This window comes from Mesoplodon densirostris, chromosome 8 (assembly GCF_025265405.1).
Source record: "Mesoplodon densirostris isolate mMesDen1 chromosome 8, mMesDen1 primary haplotype, whole genome shotgun sequence".
Lineage (NCBI taxonomy): Eukaryota > Metazoa > Chordata > Mammalia > Artiodactyla > Ziphiidae > Mesoplodon > Mesoplodon densirostris.
In genome coordinates this window covers 22,008,975-22,035,919 of record NC_082668.1, presented here as the reverse complement: position 1 = coordinate 22,035,919, position 26,945 = coordinate 22,008,975, and the positions used below count along the sequence as shown (strand labels likewise).

The 26,945-nt window shown below is 38.6% G+C and overlaps 1 protein-coding gene across 1 annotated transcript in view; it reads left to right on the top strand.

The window, feature by feature from the left end:
- The window catches only part of XRCC5 (X-ray repair cross complementing 5), a 93,943-nt gene that overhangs the window by 51,663 nt on the left and 15,335 nt on the right, over nt 1–26,945 (top strand). Inside the window, exons 17-19 of the mRNA XM_060106428.1 lie at nt 21,867–21,976; nt 23,590–23,686; nt 25,530–25,597. Coding sequence (XP_059962411.1) covers nt 21,867–21,976; nt 23,590–23,686; nt 25,530–25,597 — 275 coding nt within the window. The remainder of the gene's footprint in view (nt 1–21,866; nt 21,977–23,589; nt 23,687–25,529; nt 25,598–26,945) is intronic.

Here is a 26,945-nt window from a genome sequence, read left to right as displayed (position 1 = left end):
TAACCTAGAATTCATTTAGGCTTGAGCTGATATTAAAACACCTTTGAGGGATGGATAGAGGGTCTCAGACTGACATTCATTCACTTGATCGCATTCAGGTTCCTGTTCATTCACCTTTAATGAATGGCAGCTGGCAACTGTCATCCTGCAGGTTTGTGTCTATAACAGTATTGCATTCATTATTGCTCCCCAGGGTCAAGACTGCGAGCTGCCTTCTCTGAGTGTTTATGTTCATGTGTGCACAGCACCTTCTCTTCCAACTTCTTGGCATTTGGGGGGAAATGAGTCTTAAATGCCTAGAAACGCTACAGCTTTTTAATCATCTATAGTACCTAGCGTATGTCTAAGGGCCTTACTACTTAGAGTGTGACAATCCTAGCAAGATGCCTAGACTTCCTGTGCTGTTGCCCAAAGGCAGTTATAACCAGCTGAGAGCATATAATCTGCCAGGCCAAATCTTGTTGGTGGGAACACAGAGGCCAAGCCCATGAGAATTCCCTGAGGAAGACCAGCTCCATCCTCATGGTAATCTGCATTCTTTTAGGTGGGGTGTGTACGTTTTGTGTTCTGAGAATGGGGAAGAGCTTTTTGCCCTCTTAAAGACTGACGTATAGAAGAAAACCTTGAGTTTTAACATAAAACAAAGCTACATCTAAATAGAAGGAGGAAATCTAAACTTAAAGTGACAGCTTCCAGAAGGATTGGGGGAAACAGTACTTCAGAATTTCTCTCCTTCAAATACTGGGTTACCCAAAGGCGGCTTTCACAGCATTGTACCTGTGTTATCTCAGGCTACATATTGTGACTGTGTGTTTGGAAGAGGGCAGAAACACAGCTGTGACAAGTCAACAAACTCGGTCATCTATCATGGTGGTTGTGTTTTTGAAGACAGATTGAGGCCTTCTTACCTTTTGATGATATGTTATGGATTACATCAGCCAAAGTCAAAGGTCGTCCCTTTGGAAGTAATTGGTCTTCCTGGTTGGTGTAGCTGTGATCTCTTCAGGGACTAAATCTAGCATCATCACCATTATAAAGGCAGCCTACTAGTTAGTTCAGGTCATTGTGCTGGCACTTACTCTTTGTCTCAGTTATTCCACATAGCAGTCCTGCAGAGTCACGTGAGCAAGTGGAGAAAATATTAGAGCTTCAACAGCTGGTGTCAGAATTTTCTGAAAAAGAAAATTATGTTAACTGGGAAAATACTTTGATAAGTCTTTGGGGTAGAGACTTGAGTCTCTGTCCCCAGGCTTGGTTGTTGGCTAGTGCTGGGGTTCAGAGGAGGGGAAGCTGCTAGCACCGTAGAAGTGGAAAAACTAGAGCTAGTTCAGGAGAGAAGGGGATGAGGAGAACAGGTAAGAGGGAGAGGAAATGAATGAATTTATGTAAGGGCACAGCGTTCTGCAGTACAGTCCCAACTCATGACTGCAGATACTCGGTGTCAGTAAAACTCTGGAATGCTTGGCTTCAGTGCTCCATCTGGGGAAACTGGTGAGGAGGCAGTTTTGGGTCTGAAAGTCCTTCAGGCAGAGCAGAGAAAGCTCCTAAGAGCACCAGAGGCCAGAGTCTAAAGAGGTCATGAGAGAGTAAATTCCTGAGAATTTGCTTACATCGTAGGAAAACAGTGTTTCTCCTAGACTAATTGGGGATTTAAAGCAGTCTTGTGAAAATAACAAGGGCAAGTTGCCCCTCGATGGCATATAGATTATAATAGGTATTATTATTATTATTATTATTCCCATTTTACAGGTGGAAAAACTGTAAAACTGGAAGAAATGAACTTCCCCTCCAAATCACACAGGGATTCAAATCCATGTCTCCTTCAAATACTGGATTTTTCTACCTAGCAGTACTATTTGTCCTGATTCCTAATGCCTTCCTTTCCTACACGCTTCTTTGTTTAAACATTATAAGGTCAAGCATCTCAAACCTTGTGCCCATAGATAGGATTTTTGATGAGTAGACGGTTCTTTTCTGTTGAATATGACTGAGTGCTGGCACGTTGTAGTGCTGTGATGGTGGATGTCCCTCTGTACCTCCAGCTGGGACTTATCAGTCAGAGATCACCAGTGACCTCACCAAGGCAGACTTTTCTGCAGAGCTGCAAGAAAATGGGACTGCCCACTTGTTAGCAACTAGTTCTGTTTCATGGTCCTAAATTGGCTTCCCTTTTTTGCTTCAAGCTCCAGAAATTTTCTTTCTTCATTACTTTTCTACCTTTGTTCTTCTGCTTGGATATCTCTTTGCTAAGCTCTTTGTGAGCCAGGACTCACCTTGCAAGCCCAAATCTTCTAGAGGCAGAAGCCCTTCTCTTCTCTCCAGTGTATCTGTTTTTTAAATTCAGTTGCCAAAAGCATGATTAATAATAGATAGTTTTACCCTTAGTTAGAACTTGGCCCTTTCACCTATTGTTACAAACTAAAGTATGGGTGTAATTCCTTTTCACCTGTACTAGTAGCAGAGTCATACTGAGAGTATTGTGACCCTATCCCCTTGACATCAGCAGTAGGCAGCTACACATTTTCTTACCTAGTTTTTGGTGCGAGGGATGTTTCTTGTCCTACGATTATTGGCATAGAGTAGATAACACTGAACCCCAGGAACGTGTTCTTTTTGGCTGTTGATGCTTCTGTAAGATGTCGTTGATTGTCGGGTGCTCTTCTTTTTCTGGTCCCTTTCCTTCTCCCTCACTACCCACCTACTCTTCTATTACTACAGTTTTAAAATAGAAAATTCTTGACCACAGCTGTATATATAATAATCATCGCTCAATTGTGAAAGTGGGGTTGTTTCCCTCACATAGTATTCGTAAGCACATCAGCACCATCATCTGTGGTGTCTGTTGTGTGTAGTTGTGGATTATTGGAGAACCTGAGTCCACAGAGTTCTCAGAGACGCCTCAGCAGTGACAGGGTGGCAGAGCTCTGTTCCACCAAACTGAATTCACAGGAGCCTGATTGGTTGAAAAACCAACCTGTCAAGAAAAGGCATCCTAAGTAGAAGTGGTGTGGACTCCTATTTGGGGTCTGTTATTTAACATTAGATTAATGTGCAGTGAGTGTAATGTGCACACATCCATTTGATAGATGAGGATCACTTTATTCTATGGCTACTGAGATATTTCATTTTTCTCACATCTCTTTCCTCTCTCTCACTTTGTTTGGATCACATCTCATCCTCAAGTCTGCTGCCTTTCTTCTCTAACCTATCTTATTCTCATACCTCAAACAACATCCTTTCAATTTTAAAGGACATTTCTTAAAATTCACTTCTGCAAGATCTCCCAAAATTAGGCAGAATGTTATTACCACAATTAGTAATAAAATTATATTATTCAGCAAAGTCAAATAGATAATTTTTTCAACTCTGTGGGTAGAGTACTATCCCCTTTGTACAGCAGTTTACTTACACGCACTATATGATTTTCTGCCCTGAATCAAGCCTAACCTGTGGATTCTCAAGAGTTGGGATCTAGGAGAAATTTCCTGTGTGTGTGTGTGTGTGTTATGTATTTTCTTTTTTTAATGGTGTATTAATCTTGGGTATGGATTATGTAACCTATCATAGCTCTCTCCAGATAAACATAAAAAGATAAAAATATAGCTTTTATTATTTTGCACAGAGCTGATAAATTTAAGAAAAATAACCTCCGTTAAATACCTTGAACGTCTTGAAAGAAAGGTACTAAATACAAACAGAACTAAAATTTTAAGTATCTTTAGCTGTATAAAAGTTTTGTTTTGTTTTTTAACAGTTTGACATACTTTCTTAGTCCTTTCCCAAAATAGCAGTGATCCATCTAATCACAAGAGAGAAAATACATGATTACATATTCTAGAGGTTTAGTCTATACTTTTATATTTTTTATTAAATATCTTGTTCTTCACTGGCTTTCTTTTTGACTTGTCTAGTTTTAAATTGTTAAACTCCAGAACTTGAGGATCCAGGCTTATTTTAGAGGCTTTTTTTTTTTTTTTTGTGGTATGCAGGCCTCTCACTGCTGTGGCCTCTCCTGTTGCGGAGCACAGGCTCCGGACGCGCAGGCTCAGCGGCCATGGCTCACGGGCCCAGCCGCTCCACGGCATGTGAGATCTTCCCAGACCAGGGCACGAACCCGTGTCCCCTGCATCGGCAGGCGACTCTCAACCACTGTGCCACCAGGGAAGCCCAATCCAGGCTTATTTTACACCTCACTTATCAATGACAAGTAGTCTCATTTGAAAACAAAAATCAGCTTATTTGGAATTGTAAAGGATACCTACTAAAAGGGTATGTTATTATTTGACATGGTAATTGTGTATCAGTGACCCTTAGGGTCTTGTTCATCTTCCGTGTGGCATGGATTGAGGCCCAGAATAGTTGAGATGACTTTCCACGGATTATTGCAAATACGCGGATCAGATTCCAGAGAGCCAATTCTTGGCCTCCTGTGGCTTAAACATCTTCATTGGTTGCTTACATTTCATTAGACAGCACAGCACTGCTCTGAAGTTTACATTTTAATATAATAAAACTCATTAACCAAATAATTAAAATGAAATCATTGAAATGAAGACAAAAAAAAAATAAGAAAGACATGGCATAGAAATCAAAGACCGTCATATACACACAACCACTTTATAAGTAAGTGTTTTCAGTTTTCACAATTCTCCCTAAAAGGCGTCTGTCCATTCTCACTCAGCTTCTAGCATCTTTTCAAATTCCTGTCAATCTGTAGATCAGAATATCTCTAATTACGGAGTATGGCTCTTGTAAAATGTAGCCTGGCTATCTGTTAAAAAAAGAGAGCGTACAAATCCTGTTTGCTATAGGTAAGCTCTCAGTGAGCACCAAGATTTCTTCCTGAGAGCATTAAAGGATGTCTGTATGTGATACACAACAGCATTTTCATTCTCCCAGTGTTTTGTTTTCTCATGCCAGGTGGTAAAGTTGCTTGCCTTAAACCTGCTGAGTATTTTTTTCCCTTTTTATGTTAAAAATAGAATATTTTTCCCTCTGGCTGAAAATTTGGAACTCATATGAATGCTTTCCCTGTGTCAGAACAGCTAGAAGAACAGAGTCCATTCAAGTCTGCATTTAACGTAGTGACCCACTGGCTTGCTTTGATGACCTGTGCCAGCTGCTGGAAACACAGAATTAATGATGGGTGCTTTGGAGAAAAGGTGTGTTATCCAACTTGCTGTTGGAGTTCACCCTTGCAGGAAGTGCTAATGAGAATGATTTGTGAAGCAAAGAGCTGTTGAAGTACTTAACGGCAATTTGGTTTTTTCTTTATTGCCTATAAATTCATGGTGCATGGTAGATCACTGTCATGCAGGGCATTGCACTTGGTTCTCCTTGAATTGGAGAATTGTCTTCACGATTGTTTCTTAAGCCCAGCTGGTTGATAAAGGAAACTGATTTCAGGTTGTGCTGATGTGCAAACTGCTTTCATCAATGACTTAAAGTGACTGCTTGTGGCAAACAGCAGAAGCTCTTAACCAATTAAGATGTTTAGGAAAGGATGTTAGGCTTTTGTTAAAATAGTAACTAATGGGCTGAAATGTGTTAAGAGGAACCTAGAAACAGCTTGGAGTCCCATTTAAAGGCAATAAAAGTATTTTGGTCCCCTCCCCCTTTCAAATTATAAGCACAGGGCAAAAAGTATGCTTACACAGAAAGAAGTGGCAAGTATAATTTGTTATACTTAGTCCTGTCTGTTTCCATATCTACATAAAATTTTTAAAATGGCATACTAGTTTCTTTGGTCAGAAAAGGGAGAGAAGTTTGGTTCAGATATAGAACACAGTTTCAGCAGGGCTTGAGAATATTATCAGTGTAGATGTCCTTGGGCATAAATTAACTTTTTTTTTTTTTTGCAGTTCCTTATGGACAGTTGCAGAAAAATCTTTAGTTAATAGTTATGATTAAAGACCCTGCTGTGGATTGAATTGTGTTCCCCCAAAAATTCATATATTAAAGCCCTGACTCCTCATGCGATGGTATTTTGAGATGGGGCCTTTGGGAGGTCATTAGGTTTAGATGAGGTCATGAGGGTGGAGCCCTCATGATGCGATTAGTGCCCTTATAAAAAGAGACACCAGAGTTTGCACTCTCCTCTTCTCTTTCTCGCTTTTTTTTCTCTGTGATGTGAAGGTGACTGTCTGCAAGCCAGGAAGAGAGCCCTCACCCAAACCTGACCATGCTGGCACCGGCTTCCAAACTGTGACAAAATAAATTTCTGTTGTTGAAGGCAGCTAGCCCATGATATTTTGTTATGTCAGCCTGAGCTGACTAATACAGGCTCATTTTCTTTTCCTTTGTCAGATTAAACTGCTGAAATCCTGTATTTTATCTCTTTATGTCTTTTAGTGGTAATGAGATGCAACTGTAATACTCAAGTTAGTCACTGTATTTCATTGGTAGGCCATTGGAGTCAGGAGCCATTATATGAGAACTATCTAACTATAATTCTCTTGCCCTTGGAATCTAGTAGTGTTTTCTTGGGACATTGAGGATAAGATTTACTGTCTGAGCTTTTCAGCAGTTATTCTGTAAAAGAAACATCTAGTGTCTCCTCTCTCTCTGTGGTAAATCTCCACAAATCTCTCAGTTGAATTGCACTTATTTATTGCCAGTTTTTAAATAGTTCATTGAAGTATAATTTTCTACTATAAAGTATACTCATTCTAAGTGCAATTTACTGATCCTTTATCAATGGAAAAGGTTATACAGTCATCACCACACCCCAGTTAAAGAACTTTTCCTTCAACTCCAGAAAGTTCCCCGTTGCAGTGTGTAGTCAGTTCTTTTTTTCCCCACCACCACCTCAAGCAACTATTTTCTGTCTCTATAGCTTTGTCTTTTCTGGAAATTTTACGTAAATGGAATCACTCAATATGCAGTGTTTCACATCTGACTTCTTTTACTTAGCATAAGGTTTTTGAAGTTTGTCTATATTGTAGCATGTATCAATAATTGACTTCTTTTTGAGCTGAATAATATTCCATTTTAATGAATATGCCACAGTTTGTTTATCCACTTGCCAATTAATGGATATTTGGATTGTTTCCAGTTTTTAGCTATTACAAATAATGCTGCTATGGACATTTGCATACAAGTCTTTGTATGTTTTCAGTTTTCTTGGGTGGGAGTGGAATTGCTGAACCATATGGGAAGTTTATGTTTAACTTTTTAAGAAATAGCCAAACTCTTTTCACAAGTGGCATACCATTTTATATTCCCACTGGCAGTGAATGAGGGTTCCACTTTCTCCACATCCTTGATAACATTGTATTGTCAGTCTTTTCAGTTATAGCTATTTTAGTGTGAATGTGTCAGTGTATCATGGTGGTTTTAGTTTGCAGTTTCTTAAGGACTGCGAATGATACTGACCAGTTTTCATGTGCTTATTAGCCATTCTTATATCTTCTATCTTGTTTATCATTTTTTTATTCTTCTATGGGCTGTCATATTGTTGTCATCTATAAGAAATCTTAGCCTAGCCCAAGTCACAAAGATTTTCTCCTGTGTTTTTTTTTGAAAGTTTTAGGCCTATAATTCATTTTGGGTTGATTTTTGTAAATGAGTATTTGGTAATTGTGTAGGTTCATTGTTTTTCAGAGGGATAACTAATTGTCCCAGCACCGTTTGTTGAAAAGACTGTCCTTTTCCCATCGAATTGCCTTTTCACCTTGTTGAAAATTATTTGACCATAAGTGTAAGAGTTTATTTCTGTAGTCTTCAATTTAATTACATTGATCTATGCCTGTCCTTCACTAATACATTGCTTTGTTTACTTTAGCTCTATAGTAAGTTTTGAAATACTGTATCATAAGTCTTCCAATTTTGTTCTTTTCTAAAATTGTTTTGGATAATCTAGGTCCTTCACATTTCCATATAAATTTTAGGATCAGCTTTTCGATTTTCAGGGATTTTGATAGGGATTGGCATTGAGTATATAAAATAATTAAGGAAGAATCTCCATCTTAACGATATTGTATTTCCTAATCCATGAACATGGATTCTTTTTCCATTTATTTAAATCTTGTTTACTTTCTCTCCATAACGTTTTATAGATTTTAGTGTACAAGACCTGCACTTCTTTTGTTAAATTTTTGCCAAGTGTTTTTTAATTTTTAATGCAATTGTGAATGAAATTTTTAAAAATTTATTTTTCGACTGTCTTGCTAGTATATAGAAATATTGATTTTCATATATTGGCCTTATATCCTGCAGCCTTGTTAAACTTGTTTATTAGTTCTAGTTGTTTTTATATACTCCTTAGGATTTTCTACTTACAGGATCATATTATCTGCAAATAAAGGCAGTTTTACTTCTTTCTTTCTAACTTGTATGCTTTTCTTTTTTTTCTTTTTTTTAAAATTTTACTGGCTGGAACATCCAGTACAGTGTTGGCTTTCAGACTTTCACCATTAGTATGATGTTAGTTCTGAGTTTTCTCCAATTCCCCTTATCATCTTGAAGAAGTTTTCTTCCATTCCTATGTGATTGAGAGTTTTTATTGTGAATGAATGTTGAGTTTTGTCAGATGCACGTTCTACATCTATTGAGATGATTATGTGGGTTTTATTCTTCTATTTATATGGTATACTGTATTCATTGGTTTTCAGTTGTTAAACCAGCCTTGCATTACAGAGATAAATTCCAGTCAGTCATGGTAAATAATCCTTTTTGAATGTTTCTGAATTCATTTTGCTAATATTTTGGTAGGATTTTTCTGTGTATATTCATGAGGGATACTTTTCTGTAGTTTTCTTGTGATGTCTTTGTCTGACTTTGGTATCAGGGGAATACAGGCCTCATAGGATGAGTTGAGAAGTATCCTTTCCTCCTCTTCAGAATTGGTATGATGTCTTCTTTAAACATTTGATAGAATTTGCCAGTGAAGCCTTCTGGACCTGGTTTCTTTGTGGGAAGCTTTTTAAAACTAATTCAGTCATTTTACTTATGATAGAGTTAGGCAGATTTTCTATTTCTTCTTGAGTCATTGGTGGTAATTTGTGTCTTTATATGAATTTGTCCATTTCATCTAAGTTGTCTAATTTGTTGGCATAACATTGTTCATATTATTTTTCCCTTACAATATTTTTAAGTTCTGTGGTTTATAGTTATATGCCTGCTTTATTCCTGATTTTGGTAATTTGTATCTTCTGGTTTTCTTGGTCAGTGTAAGTAAAGGTTTATGGGCTTTGTTTCTCTTTTATAGAAGATCCTAACTTTTAGTTTTATTGATTTTCCTCCATTATATTTTTTAAAAATTTCATTGATTTCTGCTCTGATCTTGATTATTCCCTTCCTTTTGCTTGCTTTGGATTTGGTAATTTGCTTTTTTTCTAGTTTTTTATGGTGGAAGTTTAGATTACTGATTTGAAACTTCTTTTCTAACATAGGTATTTAAATCTATACATTTTCATCTAGCCAGTTCTTTAGCTGCACACTATGAATTGTGATAACGTGTTTTCATTTTCACTCAATTAGAAATGCTTTCTAATTTCTTTTGTGATTACTTTGACCTTTGGATCATTTAGAACTGTGCTGGATTATTTAAGACTGTGTTGTTTAATTTCCAAATACTAGGAAATTCCCAAATTTATTTCTGTTGCTGATTTTTAATTTAATTCTGTTGTAACTGGAGAACATATTTTGAATGGCTTCAGTCCTTTTAAATTTATTGAGACTTGTTTTATAGCTTAGCATATAGTCTATTCTGACAAATGTTTCATATGCCCTTTAAAAGAATATGTATTCTGGGCTTCCCTGGTGGCGCAGTGGTTGAGAGTCTGCCTGCCGATGCAGGGGACACGGGTTTGTGCCCCGGTCCAAGAAGATCCCACATGCCGCGGAGCGGCTGGGCCCGTGAGCCATGGCCGCCGAGCCTGCGCATCCGGAGCCTGTGCTCCGCAACGGGAGAGGCCACAACAGTGAGAGGCCCGCATACCGCAAAAAAAAAAAAAAAAAAAAAAAAAGAATATGTATTCTATTGTTGCTAGGTTGAGGGTTCTGTAAATGTCAATTTGGCCAGTTTGGATGATAGTTTTTTCAAATCTATATCTTTGGTGATTTTATGTCTAGTTTTCTCCATGATGTTTTGAGTATTGAAGGTTATTCACCTTGAGACCTTGTGGGCTATTAACACCTTTATAATTTTTTGCCTCACCTAGCTAAACAAATATCTAGAAACCCAAGTGAATTTCTAGAGTACTAATAAAGAAAACATTGTCAGTTCAAGTAATAGAGTGTATTTTAAATAAAGGTCTTCAGGTATTGGGGTTTAAAAAAAAAACAAAACTTAGATGTACGTATCACAGGATTATGTTTGTGATTCAGAATCCTCTGCTTCATGGGAGGAATTCATTTGCATTAGTAAATGACAAGCTTACTCAGTACAGGAAAAACTGTGGAGATTTCAGGAACTTGTTAGCAAGTCTTAGTTCAGTGTTTAAAGATTGGGAACATTCATAGGTTCATTGCTCCCTCCTTTCATTTGTTTTTTCTTTGGTGCTCTTTTTCTCAAGCATGGGTGTATTTTGTTTGATTCATTATTTGCCTCATACATAAGTTTGGATTATCCCAATTATCTCATAATTGTCCCATTTCTAATTACTCTTAGATGGACTATAATGAAGCCAGCAGGACTTACACATTGGAATTTTAAATGTATAGAATTACAGGGAAGGTTGAATCTACAAACTAATGATAAAATTTGCCTGCCACAAATCTGGTTCAAATTGGTAGACTATCCTGAGGATGGTGGGTGAAATTAAATAATTCCTAAGGTCCTTTTTCGTACTCTCCTTTAAGTATATGAGTAATAAAGAGAAGGAAGTAGGTGGTAGAGAAAGAATAAAACAAAAAAGAAATAAAAGGATCAGTGAAATAGAAGGGTCCTGAGTAACTGCCATCAGTAAATGTCAACCCATGAAAAATGTCTTTCCATTTAGAACTCACTAAATATACAAACAATTGTTTATTGTTAACTTATGTAATAGTCTCTTATATGTTTCAAGATGACTTAATTGCTTCTTCAGCTTCTCATTAAAAAATAAATACATGCTCATTGGAAAAAAGTCAAATAGTAATTCAGTAGTACATAAAAAGGGGAACGCTCTTCATTCATTGTCCCCCTCTCTTCCAAACCCTCCTTATACCCACATCCTTTGTCTTGCTTTCTCTCACTTCATAGGAATTACTGTTCTATATCATAGTCAAGATGGTTAATTGTTTTAGTGTATGGTAAATTGAGGTTATAGCCACAGGCAGTACATTTTAGAGAACCTCCCATTCCTCATAGGATCAAGCATCTTGACCTAAGAGGGAAAAAAAGAGCTTACAACAAGATGGGGTGGGGCTAATTCATACTTAGTAAGTGACAACCACAAAGATGCCTGCATATATAGTCATGATAATGTGGAAATGATATCTTATCCACACATACCTGCATACATCTTACATAGCCCATTACTCTTTGTCTATGTATTTTCCCTTTCCATAGAGCTTTATTTTAACCATTTATATCTCTATAAAATTAAGGTAAAGGGTGGTGATCAGAATTCTAGACTGTCCATTCCCCCAGTGATAGCCAGTACTGAATACACAGTGTATGGATTTAAATTGAAGGAATACAAAAAGACATCTTCATGTCTTTTAGACATGAAGCTTTTAGAGGAGTAACTCAGTGAGGCCTTGATCATTTATTCATCCATTCAGCAAATGGTTGTTGAATGCCTATTACGTGCTAGTCATTGTGGCAAGATACAGACAATAAACAAATAAAATCTTTGTTCTAGGGCTGCTGTAACCAAACAAACTGGCTAGCTTAAAACAACAAAAGTTTATTTTCTCTCAGTTCTGGAGGTTAGAAGCCCAGAATAAAGGTGTTAACAGGGTTGGTTCTATCTAAGGACTTTTGAAGGAGAATCCATTCCATGGCCCTCTCCTAGCTGTGGTGACAGCTGGCAATCCTTGGTGTTCCTTGGCTTGTAGATGCATCACTCCAGTCTCTGCCTCATCTTCAGTTGGAGTTCTGTGTGACTGTGTTCAAATTGACCTCTTCTTATATGGACATCAGTCATATTGGATTAGCTCCCCCCCCCTTTATGAACTCATCTTAAATTGATTACATCTGCAAGGACCCTATTTCCAAATAAGGTCACATTCTGAGGCTCTGGAAAGAACTTGAATTTGGGGGGGAACACTCTTCAACTCATGACAGCACTACAGAGAAAACTTAAAACAGGATAGTGGGATGGTGAATGCTGGGGTTGTGCGGGGCTTGTGATTTTATGTAGAGGATCAAGGACGGCTTGTTGCTTGGTTATCATTTGAACAGAGAATCGAGGAAAGTGGAAGATAGAGCCTGGTGGGATATCTCTGGGGAAAGCTTTGCACACAAGAGCGAGCATTGCCCAGGAGCATCAGGGAAACCAGTGTGTCTGGAGGAAAGAAGCGGAGGTGAGATCAGAGAGGTATCTGGGGGCACATATCACATAGGGCCTCCTAGACCTTCTGCTTTTACTCTGAGTGAAATGGGAAACCACTAAAGAGTTGTAAGTAGAGGATGATCTGATTTAAAAGGTACTCTGGCTGCCGTGATGAGAATGGGCGAGGTTGAAGTAGGCAGATGAGTTAGAAGGCTACTGCAGTGATCCAAGTGAGAGAGGTAGTGAAGGAGGTAGCGAGAAGAGGTCAGACTCTCGATATATGTTGAAAGTAGACTTGGCAGGTTTTGCTGGCAGTCTGAAAACAGGATGTGAGAGAAGGAAACAAGTCAAGGGTGACTGTTAAGTTTTTGGGCCTGAGCAACTGGAAGGAATTGGCATTTACTGAGAAGGGAAAGACATACTAAGTTGGTTATATAGGTCTTGACTTCAGGGAAAAGTCCTGGCTTATCAATATAAATCTGGGAGAAGTCATAGAGATGGTCTATAAAGACATGAGAATGGGCGAGATCCTTAAGTGGGGGAGAGGTGTGGGATCTAGGGCACAGATGGAAGGGGTAACTTAGATAGATGCACACACAGATAGTTCATCCAAGCCAATAGGAAGGATGCAGAATATGGGTATAGAAGCAGGTGGGTTGACCAGTTTGAGGAAGAATTCATGGAAGAGGCTGGCATGACCTGAGCCATAAAAGGCTGGATAGGAAAGGGCCCAGAGAAAGGTATCCCAAAGTGATGGGGTGTCCTAGTGCTATGAGTGCTAACAGGACTTTCTCCAGAAATAAGGGGTTTTTGTTACTGCTGTTATTTTTTCTCTTGAGCTTACTGTTGATGAGCATTTCTGACCACTTTGTGCCATTTCTAAGTTTCTTCTAATTTCTAATCACTTTCTAATCCAGCTGTTTCATATCTGTCTTTTTCTTTCCATCGTAAAAAACACTAATTTAGGCTTTCATTATTTTACCATTGGACAGTTATAGCATCGTATGTTAATTACCCTCAAAGTTCTTCTTGTTCAACTCATCTCATATGTTAGTACAGATTTTAGCTTCTTATAGCACAGATCTGATTATGGGTCAGCCCTTCTTAGTCACTCTCTGTTTCTTTGAAATTAGTCCCCCAGCCAAGACTTTCCACAACCTTGTCCCATCCCACCATTCTAGACCCATATTTCTACAGGTCCCCTCTGTGCACCCTGTACTCAAACCAAACTGTACTCCTGCTGATACTCTTGGCTTTCTGGCTCTTCTGTATGTTTGCTCGTGATATTTCTTCCACAAAGAATGTCCATTCTTTTTTCTCACCCCCAAATTTCCCCTAAAGAGATTCTTGAGGTTTAAGAGCCAGTGTATGCTGGGTTACTAATGCCCAGTAGTAGTTTTATTGTAATATGATTCATTATCAAAGATGCTGCTGCTGGTCTGCCATCAGTGGGACAAATAAAACCTCTATTTATTTTTATGCTTTCTGAGTACTGCCGGCTAGTAGTAATTTTTTTGTTTCCATCACTGTGTTTAACGATTTGAATTTTTGAATTAGAGCAGAACTAATCCTCAGGTTCTCTGTATTGATTTATAAATCTTAGCCTCATCGAAGAAGAAGTAGAGAAAAATAACATCTCTGTATTTTGAGCTCTAGAATATTATACAACTTTCTTCACAAAATCAGAAAAAGATAAAAAAAAATGAGGGTTCCTTAAGGAAAGATACAATATAAACACAGTACATCATTATTTACCAATTTTTAAGAAGATTTACTACATGGAATATGGTTTGAAAATCTCTGGTACTTGATATTTCCATTTAAGAATGAGTCAAATTCTTGAGGCATTGTAAAACACTGCACTGCCTCCCCTCCTCCATCATCCACAGAAGCACATTCAACTAGTGGCCGCCTGCTTCTCTCCTTGCTGAGGAGTCTGACTCGTCACTCACTGCATCTCTTCAGCTGATCCATGAATTTCAATTCCATTCAATTACCAACTTTTAATTGGATCCCATTGCCAGATTGGTCTGTTCCAGAGCATTTTCTCTTGGCTGCAGTGTTTCTATGGCTACTTGGTTCCTTCTGCCAACTTCCTGTATTAGTTTGATGACAACCACTCAGGTATGAAGCTAGACAGATACTATAAAATTACTACAGCACTATTAGTACAGTATTACTACAGTCCTACTGTCATCTTGCATTCTGCCTCCCTCCTACCACTCATTTAGAATGGGATCAAGTCTAGACGGTGTTCTGAATTCTTCTGTATCACTTCAGTATTTAGTAAATTATCATATTTTAGTATGCTTCACCAAGTTTTAGAATTTGTTTTAGGACCTTAGAAAACTATGGAGAAATAAAAAAAGAAAATCTTGGAGATGCTCTTTCTCTGCCCTCTCCACTCCCTACTCCCAACCTCAACGCATACTGCCAAGCATATAGCATGTGTACATTACATAAATGAGCTAAAAAAATCACTTCGTCATTTGATGAAAAGAACTTCCTTTAGTTTCTTTCTTATGTTAACATCATGTCCCAGTTTTGCACTACTTTAAGTGCACTCCTTTCTGGAAATGGAGGAATTAGTTAAACTAAAGAGTGGATGTTCCTTGTTCTTTAGGTAACTGCTATATGCCCTGTAAATATGAACGAATAACCTTCAGGTTTTATGGGACATGTTTAGTGGGTCTTTAATAGTTAAATTGAGTGTTTTTAGTAAAAAAAAATTAAAAGACCATAGAATGCCATGAAACCCACCCATTGGCCAGCAAACTTAAAAATTTCCAGCTGTCTTGGGAACAGGTATGGTCTTACACCCAGTTATTTAAGTTGCGAAATATTATTCATCCAGAATGGAAAAGACTTGTCATAATGTTCCCTACATAAACTCGTCTTGAAGCCAGTGGGCTGAACCAGATGCCATTTTTTTAGTTTCTCATTAGCTTACACTATCACCTTTTTTCTAGAGTGAGCTAAGACCAAGAGACCTTCAAAATCTTTCTTCCTGTGGCTACACAGTAGGACTCCAAAAATAAAACAAGAGAGATCTCATAGTCTGCAGGATTGGAGTCTAACAGTAAAGGTTTTGCATTTACTGTGCTCCTGTGCCTGGGGTTTTAATTTAACACATCAATGAAAAGTTAGCATTTAAAAAGGGGGGAAAACACCCAGCAGGACTTACTTTTATTAGTGCAATTTGTAAGAAATGACTGCATTTAATGAGAAAATTGTTAAGCATGGAAAAAATGGGCTGTGACTAAACTTATGGAGCTTAAACGTTGAGGTTTTAATTGAGTTTTTTAGTTATTGGTAAGAAAAATAATAACAATAATAAAAACAACCAGGGCTGTATCTGTACTGTTGAAGTGGTCAGTGCTTTATATACCTTTGTACAATTTCCTGTGCTACTGATCATGCATAATATTACTGCTGTGGTATTCTCTGTCGTATCTACTGACTTTGTTCTTAAAAGAGGGGCAGGCGACTTCTTCTGCCTGTTAGATGAGGAAGTCTGGGGCAAAGAATCTAGCACAACAGTTTCTAAAAGGGGGAAGGCTGGGGCAGAGGCAAAGTGCAGGACAGAGCTGTGTCTACCCCCCAGGCCACCTGCTTAAAAATAAGACAACAGTTGAATGTCACTTTCAGGTTCATAAAGCTTATACTTTTTCCCTAATTCTCAGTTTCTTTTGTTGCCACCAGTGATTTATTTTTCCCCAGTAAGCAGATTCTATTAAAGACTGTAAGACTAAAAACGAGAATAACACCAGACCAAGGAGCACAGACATTCAGGACAAATTCTTGGTATCTTAGATCCAAACTCTTTTGGAAGTGGAAGCAGAAAGGCTATTTAAGACAGCATAAAATGTCATTGAGAGGGAAAATATCTAGGATACCTTTTTTTGGTACTTATATTTTCAGAAGTGCATTCGCTCCTGAAAGGACATGAATACCATGGGAAGGGTTCAGTCACTTGTTGTTACTCAGGTTTATCAACATGGTCCACACAATTGTGTGGAACCTGTTGGCCGTGTTTCACCATAAACCTGAAGGAAAGGGAAGTGTATGTAGCTCACCCTTCCCCTGTGTGCACCAGCTCTGGGGGGAGGACTGGGGCAGGTCCAGCCTCTGCAGGTTGCATTTTCCAGGCTCCCACAGCTACTGGCTTCCTACTGGGTTCAGCCAGTGTGAGAGATTGGTGGGAAGTAAGGAAGGAGGGAGAAGCCAGGATATTTCTCTTTTTCCTTTACCGAGTAGGGCAGCAGCTCCAAGTCCTCCACGGTTTTGGCTCCCATAGGACAGGCCCCTGAGCTTTAGTTATACCCCCTCTCATTTCTTTTCTGCCCTGTTCTTTTTTCCTCCACAGTGCCGGGGTGCTAGGAGCTTCTTGCTGTTCCTAATCTCTGGGTTACAGCACCCATTCTCAGTTGGCTTAATACTTCTTTATCACCTGTGTAACAGTTGCCTGCATTAAATTTCCTGGTTAAATATTCAGTGATTTCTGGTCTTCTGGTTGGACCCTGGCCAATAATACACAGAGCCTCTAACCACAATGGCCAATTTATATCCTATAGTAAAGAGACACAAGTAGAAGCTTCTTTGTGACAGATTTCTGTTTCTGTAACCTTCATTAAAACACAGACTTGTTTTCTTACCAGGCAAGTGTTTCTTGTTAAGTTTTTGCTTTAAAACAGTGATTGTAATTTACATGTGGATTTAATTGGCGGCAGACTGGACTGCTTGCTTAGATTTTTATTTGCTGCTGATAGATGTTATTCCTTTTAATTCTCTTAATGACTGACCTGATCATATACTTATTTGATTTAAATGCTTGATCTTTATTGTCACCTTATTTTGTTTTATAAGTGTGCCATTGGCTATGTAAACTGTTCGACATTTAAAAATGATTTAACTGCTGACATATGCAAAATGTGCACCTCTTCAATAAGTAAAATTCTCATAAGGCGTTGATTGAGATCATGAGAAGAATTAAACTGTGAAACATCCTGAATGATGCCTGGGCTCAGCAAAATCATTTGAGATGGTTTTCCAGTCCTTTATATATAATGCGTGACAGCTGAATGAACCTACTGCTCTTTTGGCTCTGTACAATGGAGGGAAAAAACCCACAACAAATGACTTCCTTTCACTTTGTTGGAAACATCTTTGCAGAGAACAGAGGGAGTAAATAAATGTTAAGTCAGAGGCCAACAAGCACATGGCCCCAGATGTTTGTGACTGCAGCAAGAAGGGAGATGACTCATTTTGTAGGACTTTGGAAGGTGTTGAATGTTTTCTCTAAAGAGATTAAACAAGGAAACACTGCCATTTTCCTCTTACATAACACTTCTGAATCTTGATAACATTTTAATATAACATTAAGGTATTATTGTGTTGACTCATTTTATGTATCGACAGTCTGTACTCCTGTCAGGTGCTGGGTTAATATATAATGTCCCTATTATAAACCTCAAAATCCAGAACAGAAACTTTTGAAATCCAGAATAGACATCTTGTTTTTGAAAACTTCTTGAGATAAATGACAGCCTTTACCTGACCTGGTATCCTAAGATGGATGGCCTTTCCAATGGCCATTTTTTATTTTATCTGCTAATGAGTATTACTGAGCCTCTGACTAATTCTGAAAAGCATTTTGGTGAATTATAATTAGGGCTGTGATTTACTGAGTATGAACACTGACAGGCCATTCCTTAGGCCTATAATTGATGTAGAAGCAGAGAAAAGCACCCTGATGATCAGCATTTCCTGTATGAGGAGCAGGAGAAAAGGGGGAGTCAGAGTAGATTTTTTTTTTAGCCATTTCTGCATTTTCCTTTTATTAAAAATGGCAGGGAAATGCCACCAAAGTTTGGATGAGAGGTCCCTTATCCACATCTCATTCTGATATTCAGTATATTAAAGTATCATCCATCACATCTATTCACTGGTGTTAAATGATTCATTATAGTCAGTGAACCACAAAATAGTCTAGGTAGAGGGACAGAATTCAGAATTATGGGCCAGACGCACAGGCCATGTAACTGAGTATTCCTAGAAGGGCAAAATCTGGTTCTGTGTATTCATTGGATTTATTAGAAGTTTGGATATGTTTATCTAGTACCTGCATTCCTGAACCTTCTGGAGGGAAGAACAGAACAGTCTAACATGTAAATAAGAAAAGTAAATCCAGATAGGCCTGCAAATACATAAGGACTTCATTCTTAAATGGAAACTGGGTATTGAGACTCCTACTTCTTTCCTTTGTATGTTTTCTTTTCCATACTGTTATTGCACATGGATTATTGGCTTTGCACTTGCTTTATTTTAGTTTCTTTTGAATATTTTTTTCTATAAGATGGCAACTGTGTGTGTGTGTGTGTGTGTGTGTGTGTGTGTATGTATTCCATCATATTTCAAGATAAAAATGGGTCTGGAAGCTGTGTTTTTTGCAAAGCAATTCAGCAGTCTCTAGTTGTTTCACGGGTTCCTGGGTATAAGGACACCCTAAGTTTCGTCCTTAATCTTTTGTGCTCATTATACTCTTTTCCTTGCAGAATTTGTATAATAATTATACATAATATTATTTATGTAATACTTTATAACACAGTAGACAGTTCTCCTCTTCAAATAATTTCTTCTCTCAGTATCTGTGTTGCCTTACCCTCCTTTTTCCTGTCTCCTTGACCATTCCTTCTTGGCCTCCTTTGTCAACTCCCTTGCCACTGTACAACCTCTGAACGCTGCAGTTCCTAAAAGGCTTGTTCTTGAACCCTTTTTTTCCTACACTGTCTCTGTCCTGCCACAGGCCCCTTGCACACACTGTTCGTCCTCCTTGGAACTCCCTTTCCTGCCACCTCTCCTACCTCTCCTGTCTAGTTCTTCCTCCTCCTTTTTCTTCTCTACTCCTGTCCATGGACTCCATGTACTGGACCATGCGCTTTTCTCCAGATGCACCCTGTGCTTTCCCACCTCTCTTCTTTTTTCTTTTTTAATTTATTTATTTTATTTATTTATTTTTGGCTGTGTTGAGTCTTCGCTGCTGCGTGCGGGCTTTCTCTAGTTACAGTGAGCAGAGGCTACTCTTCTTTGTGGTGCGTGGGCTTCTCACTGCGGTGGCTTCTCTTATTGCAGAGCCTAAGCTCTAGGTGCACAGGCTTCAGTAGTAGTGGCTCATGGGCTCTAGAGCACAGGCTCAGAAGTTGTGGCGCACCGGCTTAGTTGCTCCGTGGCATGTGGGATCTTCCCAGACCAGGGCTCGAACCCGTGCCCCCTGCATTGGTAGGCGGATTCTCAACCACTGTGCCACCAGGGAAGTCCCCACCTCTCTTCTTTATACTTTTTGCTCACTCTGTTTTTTGCTGTCTGATAGGCAAATTCTGTTTTTCATTGCCCAGCAAAAATGCCATGTTAGTTCATGAACTTTCTTTTAATCACCAAAGATTTTTTAAAATTCAGAATAGCTGATATATTTCCGTACCACTCACAGCCCTCTTCACATTTACCTCCTGTTACTATTTTTTGTGTATATGTATTATATCCTCTGTTAGACTGTAGACTTCCCAAGGGTAAGGATCTTATCTTCACCTTAATTGTATCTCCTATAGAATGTAGCATAGCATTTTATATGGAGCAGTTACACAGTAAATATGTACTAGGCTAAATTAAAATAATCACTAAATCAAGCAAAGAGAAATATTTACATTATAGCTTGCTGAGATTCCTTATTCACATTTCAAAAGAAATGAGAAAGTTGGCATCTCCGGGATTACTGCCCTTGGCCTGTAAAGGCTCTTATTTGTCCACAGATATGAAATGCTGAGTGAACTTCATATCAGACTGTCTGAGAAAGCAGCCTGCTTGGGTGGTATAGGAAATATCAAACATTTCTGTTACTTCGCCTTTCCAGGCTAAAAAAGGGAGATAGCTTCTATTGCTTTGAGTTTCTTGTTGATGGTTTTCTTCTCTGCTTACTAATCAGGGTTCTGTTATTTACCTTGTTTAAAAAGACCCATCCAAACATTCCTTCTCTCCTTTGAACTGTAGTTGGATATTAATTCACTGCTGCAGGATACATTGGTAAAGATTTCTGAAATTGCAGGGAAGTGTTTCTTTAATCCCTCAAGTTGGTTAAGTACTTTATTGTAATAGAGATCATAATCTCCTAGTTGGTAGAAAAGATGAAATGGTTACTGGGGATATTTTCTCTTGCTGCAAAATTATTATATTAGGAAATACTTTGTCCAGTTTTTTAATCCTTTTCACATGCTGCAGGATCCTTAGGAAATAAGTTGATGGCACCACATTTCATGTCTTTCATAAGGCATTGAGCAATGCTCAGGTCACTGTGATTCAGTTAGTGGCCTTGAGCCTTTATAGGCAAGCCTTGAAAGTAGTTTTCATTAGTACTGCACGCACACACACTCATAACTATGAGAATGCTTGGATGAGGCCACGACGATGGCAGACCTGCAGTCTTACAATATCTTGACCATTCAGCACAAACTGCTGAACAGCCAGCTAGCAAGCAGTTTCAGGGGACAAGTGAGAGTGAGCCTTTAGGCCATGACTGTGCACATCCCCTTGGTTTGTTCCTCCACACAGATCGCAAGTGTCCATTTTGATCTGCTCAGCAACTTAAGTTCCCTGATGACTTTATGCTTTTATTTTCCTCTGCTTTTATTTTATGAAGAATGTTTGTTTTTTTGTTTATGAGGTAGTCTCAAGTTGCACCCCACCTTGGAAACTATAACATTATTAATGCATTTCCTCTTCCTATAGCATTTATGATGTTGCTTGCTAACCATTATTGTTAAGTATTCATGGCTTTGTAGAGTGCTGAGTAACTTAGAGACTATTCAGATTCAGCTAAGGGCAGAAGATATGTAGCAATGATTTTCCATTCTAAAAGGATTTTATGAAATTAAGATGAGAGCTGGTCTTTTCTAATTTGACCTGTGATTAGAAGAAGATGGAGTGTCCCTGGCTCATTATTTTTCATTGTGTGACACTGTTTGACATTTATCCTGAGTGGAATTAGGGGAGGGAATAGAAGATCTGTTTTCTGTGACTGTATCAGGAAAGGCAGTTTTGAAATACCCAAATGACCCCTGAATTGGGGGGGGGGAATAAAAAGCAGCAACAGCTTAGTGTTTGAAATTCCAAAAGGAACATTTAGCTATAATTCTAAGCATTTTAGAAATTTTATTTCTTGTCAAATGTCAATAAGTATTATGCAGACTTTCTAAATGTAGACTTTTGAAAGTCAGCGTTTTGCATCTCATCTTTCCTCCCCATCCACCCCCTTACAAGAAAAATGGCTTTTGTTCATATGGACCACGAGACTTTTGATCCATAACACATACTTACAAGCGCACAAGAGCATACATTCTCTCTAAGAAGCATCACTCAAATCAAGGAAAATAAATTTATTTTCTTATGTTCTAGCAAGTCACCAGTTAATAAATCACATTGAGCAGTTTTTGGATACTAATGAAACACTGTATTTTATGAAGAGCATGGACTGTATCAGAGTCTTCCGGGAAGAAGCCATTCAGGTAATGCTGTCCTGTGTCCTCTTCCTAACCAGTTGGTCACCATCACAGGGGGGAGACATACAGCACCCCACAAATAGGCCTGGGCTTTGGAAATACTCATCCTCACTGGGAAGAGCAACGTATGCCAAGGAAGTAGAAATGACTAACTCATTTTGCTATTGGTGCCATTTCTGAGGAAGAATAAAGATGTGTGGGTGAGTGGGAACTTTTATCCCTGGGAGTTAGCTTTTTATTACACTCTATAGCCCTGGCTTTATGATTTCTATTTAGGGGGCCAATGAAATTTCTATTGTATTGTATTCTATTTGGCTAACTATTTTAGGGAAATGGATGGAAAAAATATAGTTGTGTAATTATTGAGAAGGATTTGATGAAGACAGAAGTAGGGATCTGAATGCCAGGAAAAAAAGACCACGGAAAATTAATAACTCAGCACTCCTGTCCCACCTTTTGTGGGGGTTTCTGTTTTTAGTAGGAATATTAGAAAACTCATCTAAAAATCTTCCAAATTATTTCTAGGCTTTTATACATAAACTCTAGATGACAGTGGGCAAGTTGAAATTAGAAAGTATATTTTTAAAGTAGGCACGGTTGTAGTGTACATTGGTTTGTATGTGGGTGCTTATTACATATTTGCTGAGTAAATGAACAAATTACTTCTTGAATTGTTTAGGTAGTTACAAAGAATGATAAGAAAATGAGAAAATTGTTCAAATTAGAATGGGATAAAAGATTCAGAGGTAGATAATCCAAGTTCCCTACAGATAAAAAAAACAAAATTTTGGCAAAGTAGAGTCAGTATAAGACTAAGGATGACTCAGTCAGGTGGAGAAAGATTTGCTTAAATGAAAAGGTAGTGAAAATGTTTTTTTAGCACCCCTACCCCATGCCCCCCCGCCACAGGCTGGATGGAGGGTCTGATAACACTTCTTGCCACCACATGTCCTTTAGAGTACCAGGTCATTGGATTCCAAAAAAGAGAGAGAGAGAAGGAGATGGAGGAGGATCCAAAGAGACTTTAGAGACATATCAGTCAATCTTAATGACCTTTTTAAACTAAAAATGTAAAAAGAAAGTAAGTTGGGAAAATGTGACTGGTTATTTGCTCCTGTTATTAATTTTTTGTGAGTATTTTAATGTCTCTATATTTTAGATATTGCATACTGAAATATTTATAGATGAGCTAGTGTGATTGAAATTTGCTTCAAAACAATCCAAGGGTTGTGGGAGAAGTTGAGGGTATAGATGAAACAAGATTAGCCGACTTAACAGTTATGGAAGCCGGGTGATGGGTACACAGGCATCCCACTAAATTACTCTGTCTTTATTTGACTTTGTCTACATTAAAACTTAAAAAACAAAGTACCAGGCCACCAAAAAAGCTGTGTGGCTGTGGAAATTTCTGTGCCTTCAACAGATGGAAAGATTCTGGCTCCCAGCCAATGAAGGTGAAATTTGAAATGCCAGTTTCCCATTTACCAAAGAAGAACATTTTATATATTTTTAATAAATATGGTGGATTCTTGTATAAGTACTGCTTTGGTCTGGGGATGAATTACATTTCTGGATGAGCTCTGACCTGCCACCTCCTCTACCTCCACATGCTACCACAGTTTTCCGAAGAGCAGCACTTTAACAGTTTCCTGAAAGCCCTTCGAGAGAAAGTGGAAATTAAACAATTAAATCATTTCTGGGACATTGTCATCCAGGGTAAGGTGTCATTTGTCTTTTTATCCAAATATGTACGCTATTTTTTTCTAAGTATAAATTCTAAATATAAATTATATTGTGTGATGTGTTAATGTGAGGACCTGATAACTTTCCATGTGGATTTTTCCATGTGGATCTGGGAAATGCTCAGGATTCAGTGAACTAAAAATTTTGCTTAATAAGCATAAATACAAAGTGATAAATAATAAGTAAACATATAACTCCCATCTTAAACTCGTTGTGCAGCGTGACCCTTTCAGAGATTACGCCTTCCTGTTTGATGAGTAAAGAAGCTGTGCAGGCAGACATTGTCCCCTTTCTCCGATTCTTAGACCTGTCAGTCCTGCTGGATCCACAGCACTTTCACTGACCTCCCCCATATTTTCCCCTCCTCTGCCTTTCATTGCCGTGTTCTTTGGCTTTCCATATCAGCTGACCAGCATCTTCATGCACCAAAGCCATTCAGTTCCTCACTTATTCACAGTGACCAATGCAAATTAATCGTAGAAAGAGGGCAAATCTTTCAATTTTAGGCTTGATGTTTGATTTCCGTCATGTCCTTTGCCCATTTTCTTTAACCTGACTTGATTTTCTTTCAGAACCAAAATATAAGATATTACCTATTAAAAGTACATATTATGAAAACAGTGATGTTGCAAAGTATGAAACTTTGTACTTGAAGTAGAGCCCCCCAAATTAGTTTCAACCTGTCTTTCTATGCAAATTCTGTATAAAAGGAGTTGCATTCCTATCTATCCAGCTTCTAACAGGCAGCTTTTCATCACTCAGGAAACCATTTCTCTGACAGTTAATTTTTCAGCCCTTTAACTTCTACACTGGGGAGCAAAAGCTATTAGAATAGGTGGTGAATGGGGCTCATTCAAATCGCTTTTGTGTCTCTGCTGCCGACCCAGTAGATGAAAGAGTTTGGTTTTGGTATTTATTGAATGCCTCTAGCATATTGCTTGCTGAACAGAAACTTGCAGGACACACACAAGATACATATTTTCTAAGAGCCTATAACCTATTGAGAGAATACACATGACCTGTGCCATTTCTAGGTGCAAATGGATGTTAAATGCATGTGTTTTTCTAAAGCATTTCATGCATCAGCCATTTGAGGCAGAAGAAAATCTTAGGGAAAAGCGAAAACTAAAGGATAAATTTTCTATCCTTGATTTGCTCTCACTGAGCTAAAAACTCGATGTACTGTGCTAAATGATATACAAGGCCATTCATTGTAAGAGCATGTTTCCTCCTGACCTTAGCTCTCTTGCCATTCCATCAATAGCCAGTAACACTACTAGAAGTCAAAATGTCTGCAGATTCCCATATTTGGTACCTCATGGGTTGGGACCAAAGTATAGTCATTCAATTTTCATTTATTTACTGAGCGCCTGCTATGTACTACATTGAGGGGAATATAAAGATGAATAAAGCACAGTCCCTACCCTAGAGAAAAGTATAATCTGTTAGGAGGGATAAAATATATACGAATAGTTATACAGGATACGATGTGATGAGAGCCATTTCAAAGGGATAAACAAACTGATCTGAGAGTTCTAAAGGGGAGAGTCAATCAAGAAAGACTGCACACAGCCGGTAGCATTTGCGACGTGCCCTTCATTTTATATAAGCAAAAATAGGAGAAAGGGTAACGTAAGCTGGGAGGAGCAATGTGAGTTGAGTGCCTTTAATAAAGTTTTATATTTCTTATAGAGAAGAGCGCCTTTATAGTTCTAAAAATCTCCAGTGCAAAGATGGGAGGAGGTGTGGTGGAAAGGAAGGTGGGATTGGGATTGATTCTTTGTACTTGAATTTTACTCTGTGAATTACTTTCTAGATGGAATTACTCTGATCACCAACGATGAAGCCTCTGGAAGCTCTGTTACTGCTGAGGAAGCCAAAAAGGTATTGAGGGGTAGCTCCCTGTCTTTAGATGAATTATTGCAGTGGATATTATTTTCTTGATGCCCATTCTTTCTTTGTTGTTTTTTAAAATTTCATTTATTTATTTATTTGTTTATTTATCCATCTATTTATTTATTTATTTATGGTTGCGTTGGGTCTTCGTTGCTGCGTGCAGGCTTTCTCTAGTTGCAGTGAGCAGCGGCTACTCTTCGTTGCAGAGCACGGGCTCTAGGTGTGTGGGCTTCAGTAGTTGTGGTTCGCGGGCTCTAGAGCACAGGCTCAGTAGTTGTGGCACATGGGCTTAGTTGCTCCACGGCATGTGGGATCTTCCCAGACCAGGGCTCAAACCCGTGTCCCCTGCATTGGTAGGCAGGTTCTTAACCACTGCGCCACCAGGGAAGTCCTGATGCCCATTCTTTCTTGAAGAAGTAAAATTCTAAGGGTAACTAGATTAGTGTTTCTGGAACTCAGTACCTCTATAGTTCCTGGTCCATAGTATACACCACGCTTAGCCTAGGCCCTGGTTAAGGCTAGGAAATCTATCCAGCCCGGTGATTCCCACCCAGGCCACCCGTTAGTCACCTGGGGAGCTATTTAAAAAGAAAAAATACTGATGACCGGTACCTCTCTCTCTCCCCTGAGGTTCTGTTGGTCTTAGAAGGGTTTGGGGCATGATTTTGAGTTTTTAAAGCCCCTCAGCTGATTGTGAACAAGGTAGAACAGTAGTGATATTCTAACATAGGGCATATCTAGGTCTTTACAGTAGAACACCCCATGAATGCAGACCCCATGATCTTCACATTGACACAAATGGTCAATATGCTTGGTGTCTTCCTGCTTGATGTATGAGCATTGAATCTGATTTCAGTTATGAGTCAAAAACATAGCTATTTAGCTCAGTAGTCTTTCATTATACCTCAGATTTGTGATGAAAGTTTAATGAAATTAAATTGAGTAGCTCAAAGTATATGGTTCATAGCATTCAGTGTCACTTATAGTGACTGGTTGACCCGGCCCTGCTAGTACCACACCTGGCAGCTGTCAGTTATGTGCTAAGCCTGTGCTGTTTCCTAGGCACTGTGCTCGATGATAAGACAGCACCCCGCCCTCTAGAAACTCAAACAGCTGGTTACAAGGTAGTAGAAGGAAAAACTGGAGACTCAAAAATTAACTACCAAGCTAAGGGAGAGCTTGGTCTGGGACTGGTGGACAGTAATCTAAGGAAATGGCAGAAACAAGGCTGGAGATGTTCATCTACGGCTAAATTCAGGCCAAATTTTAAATACCTTGAATTTTCAGCTCAATAAATGCACTTGGCAAAAACCATAATATTGTTTGGCAGAGGAGT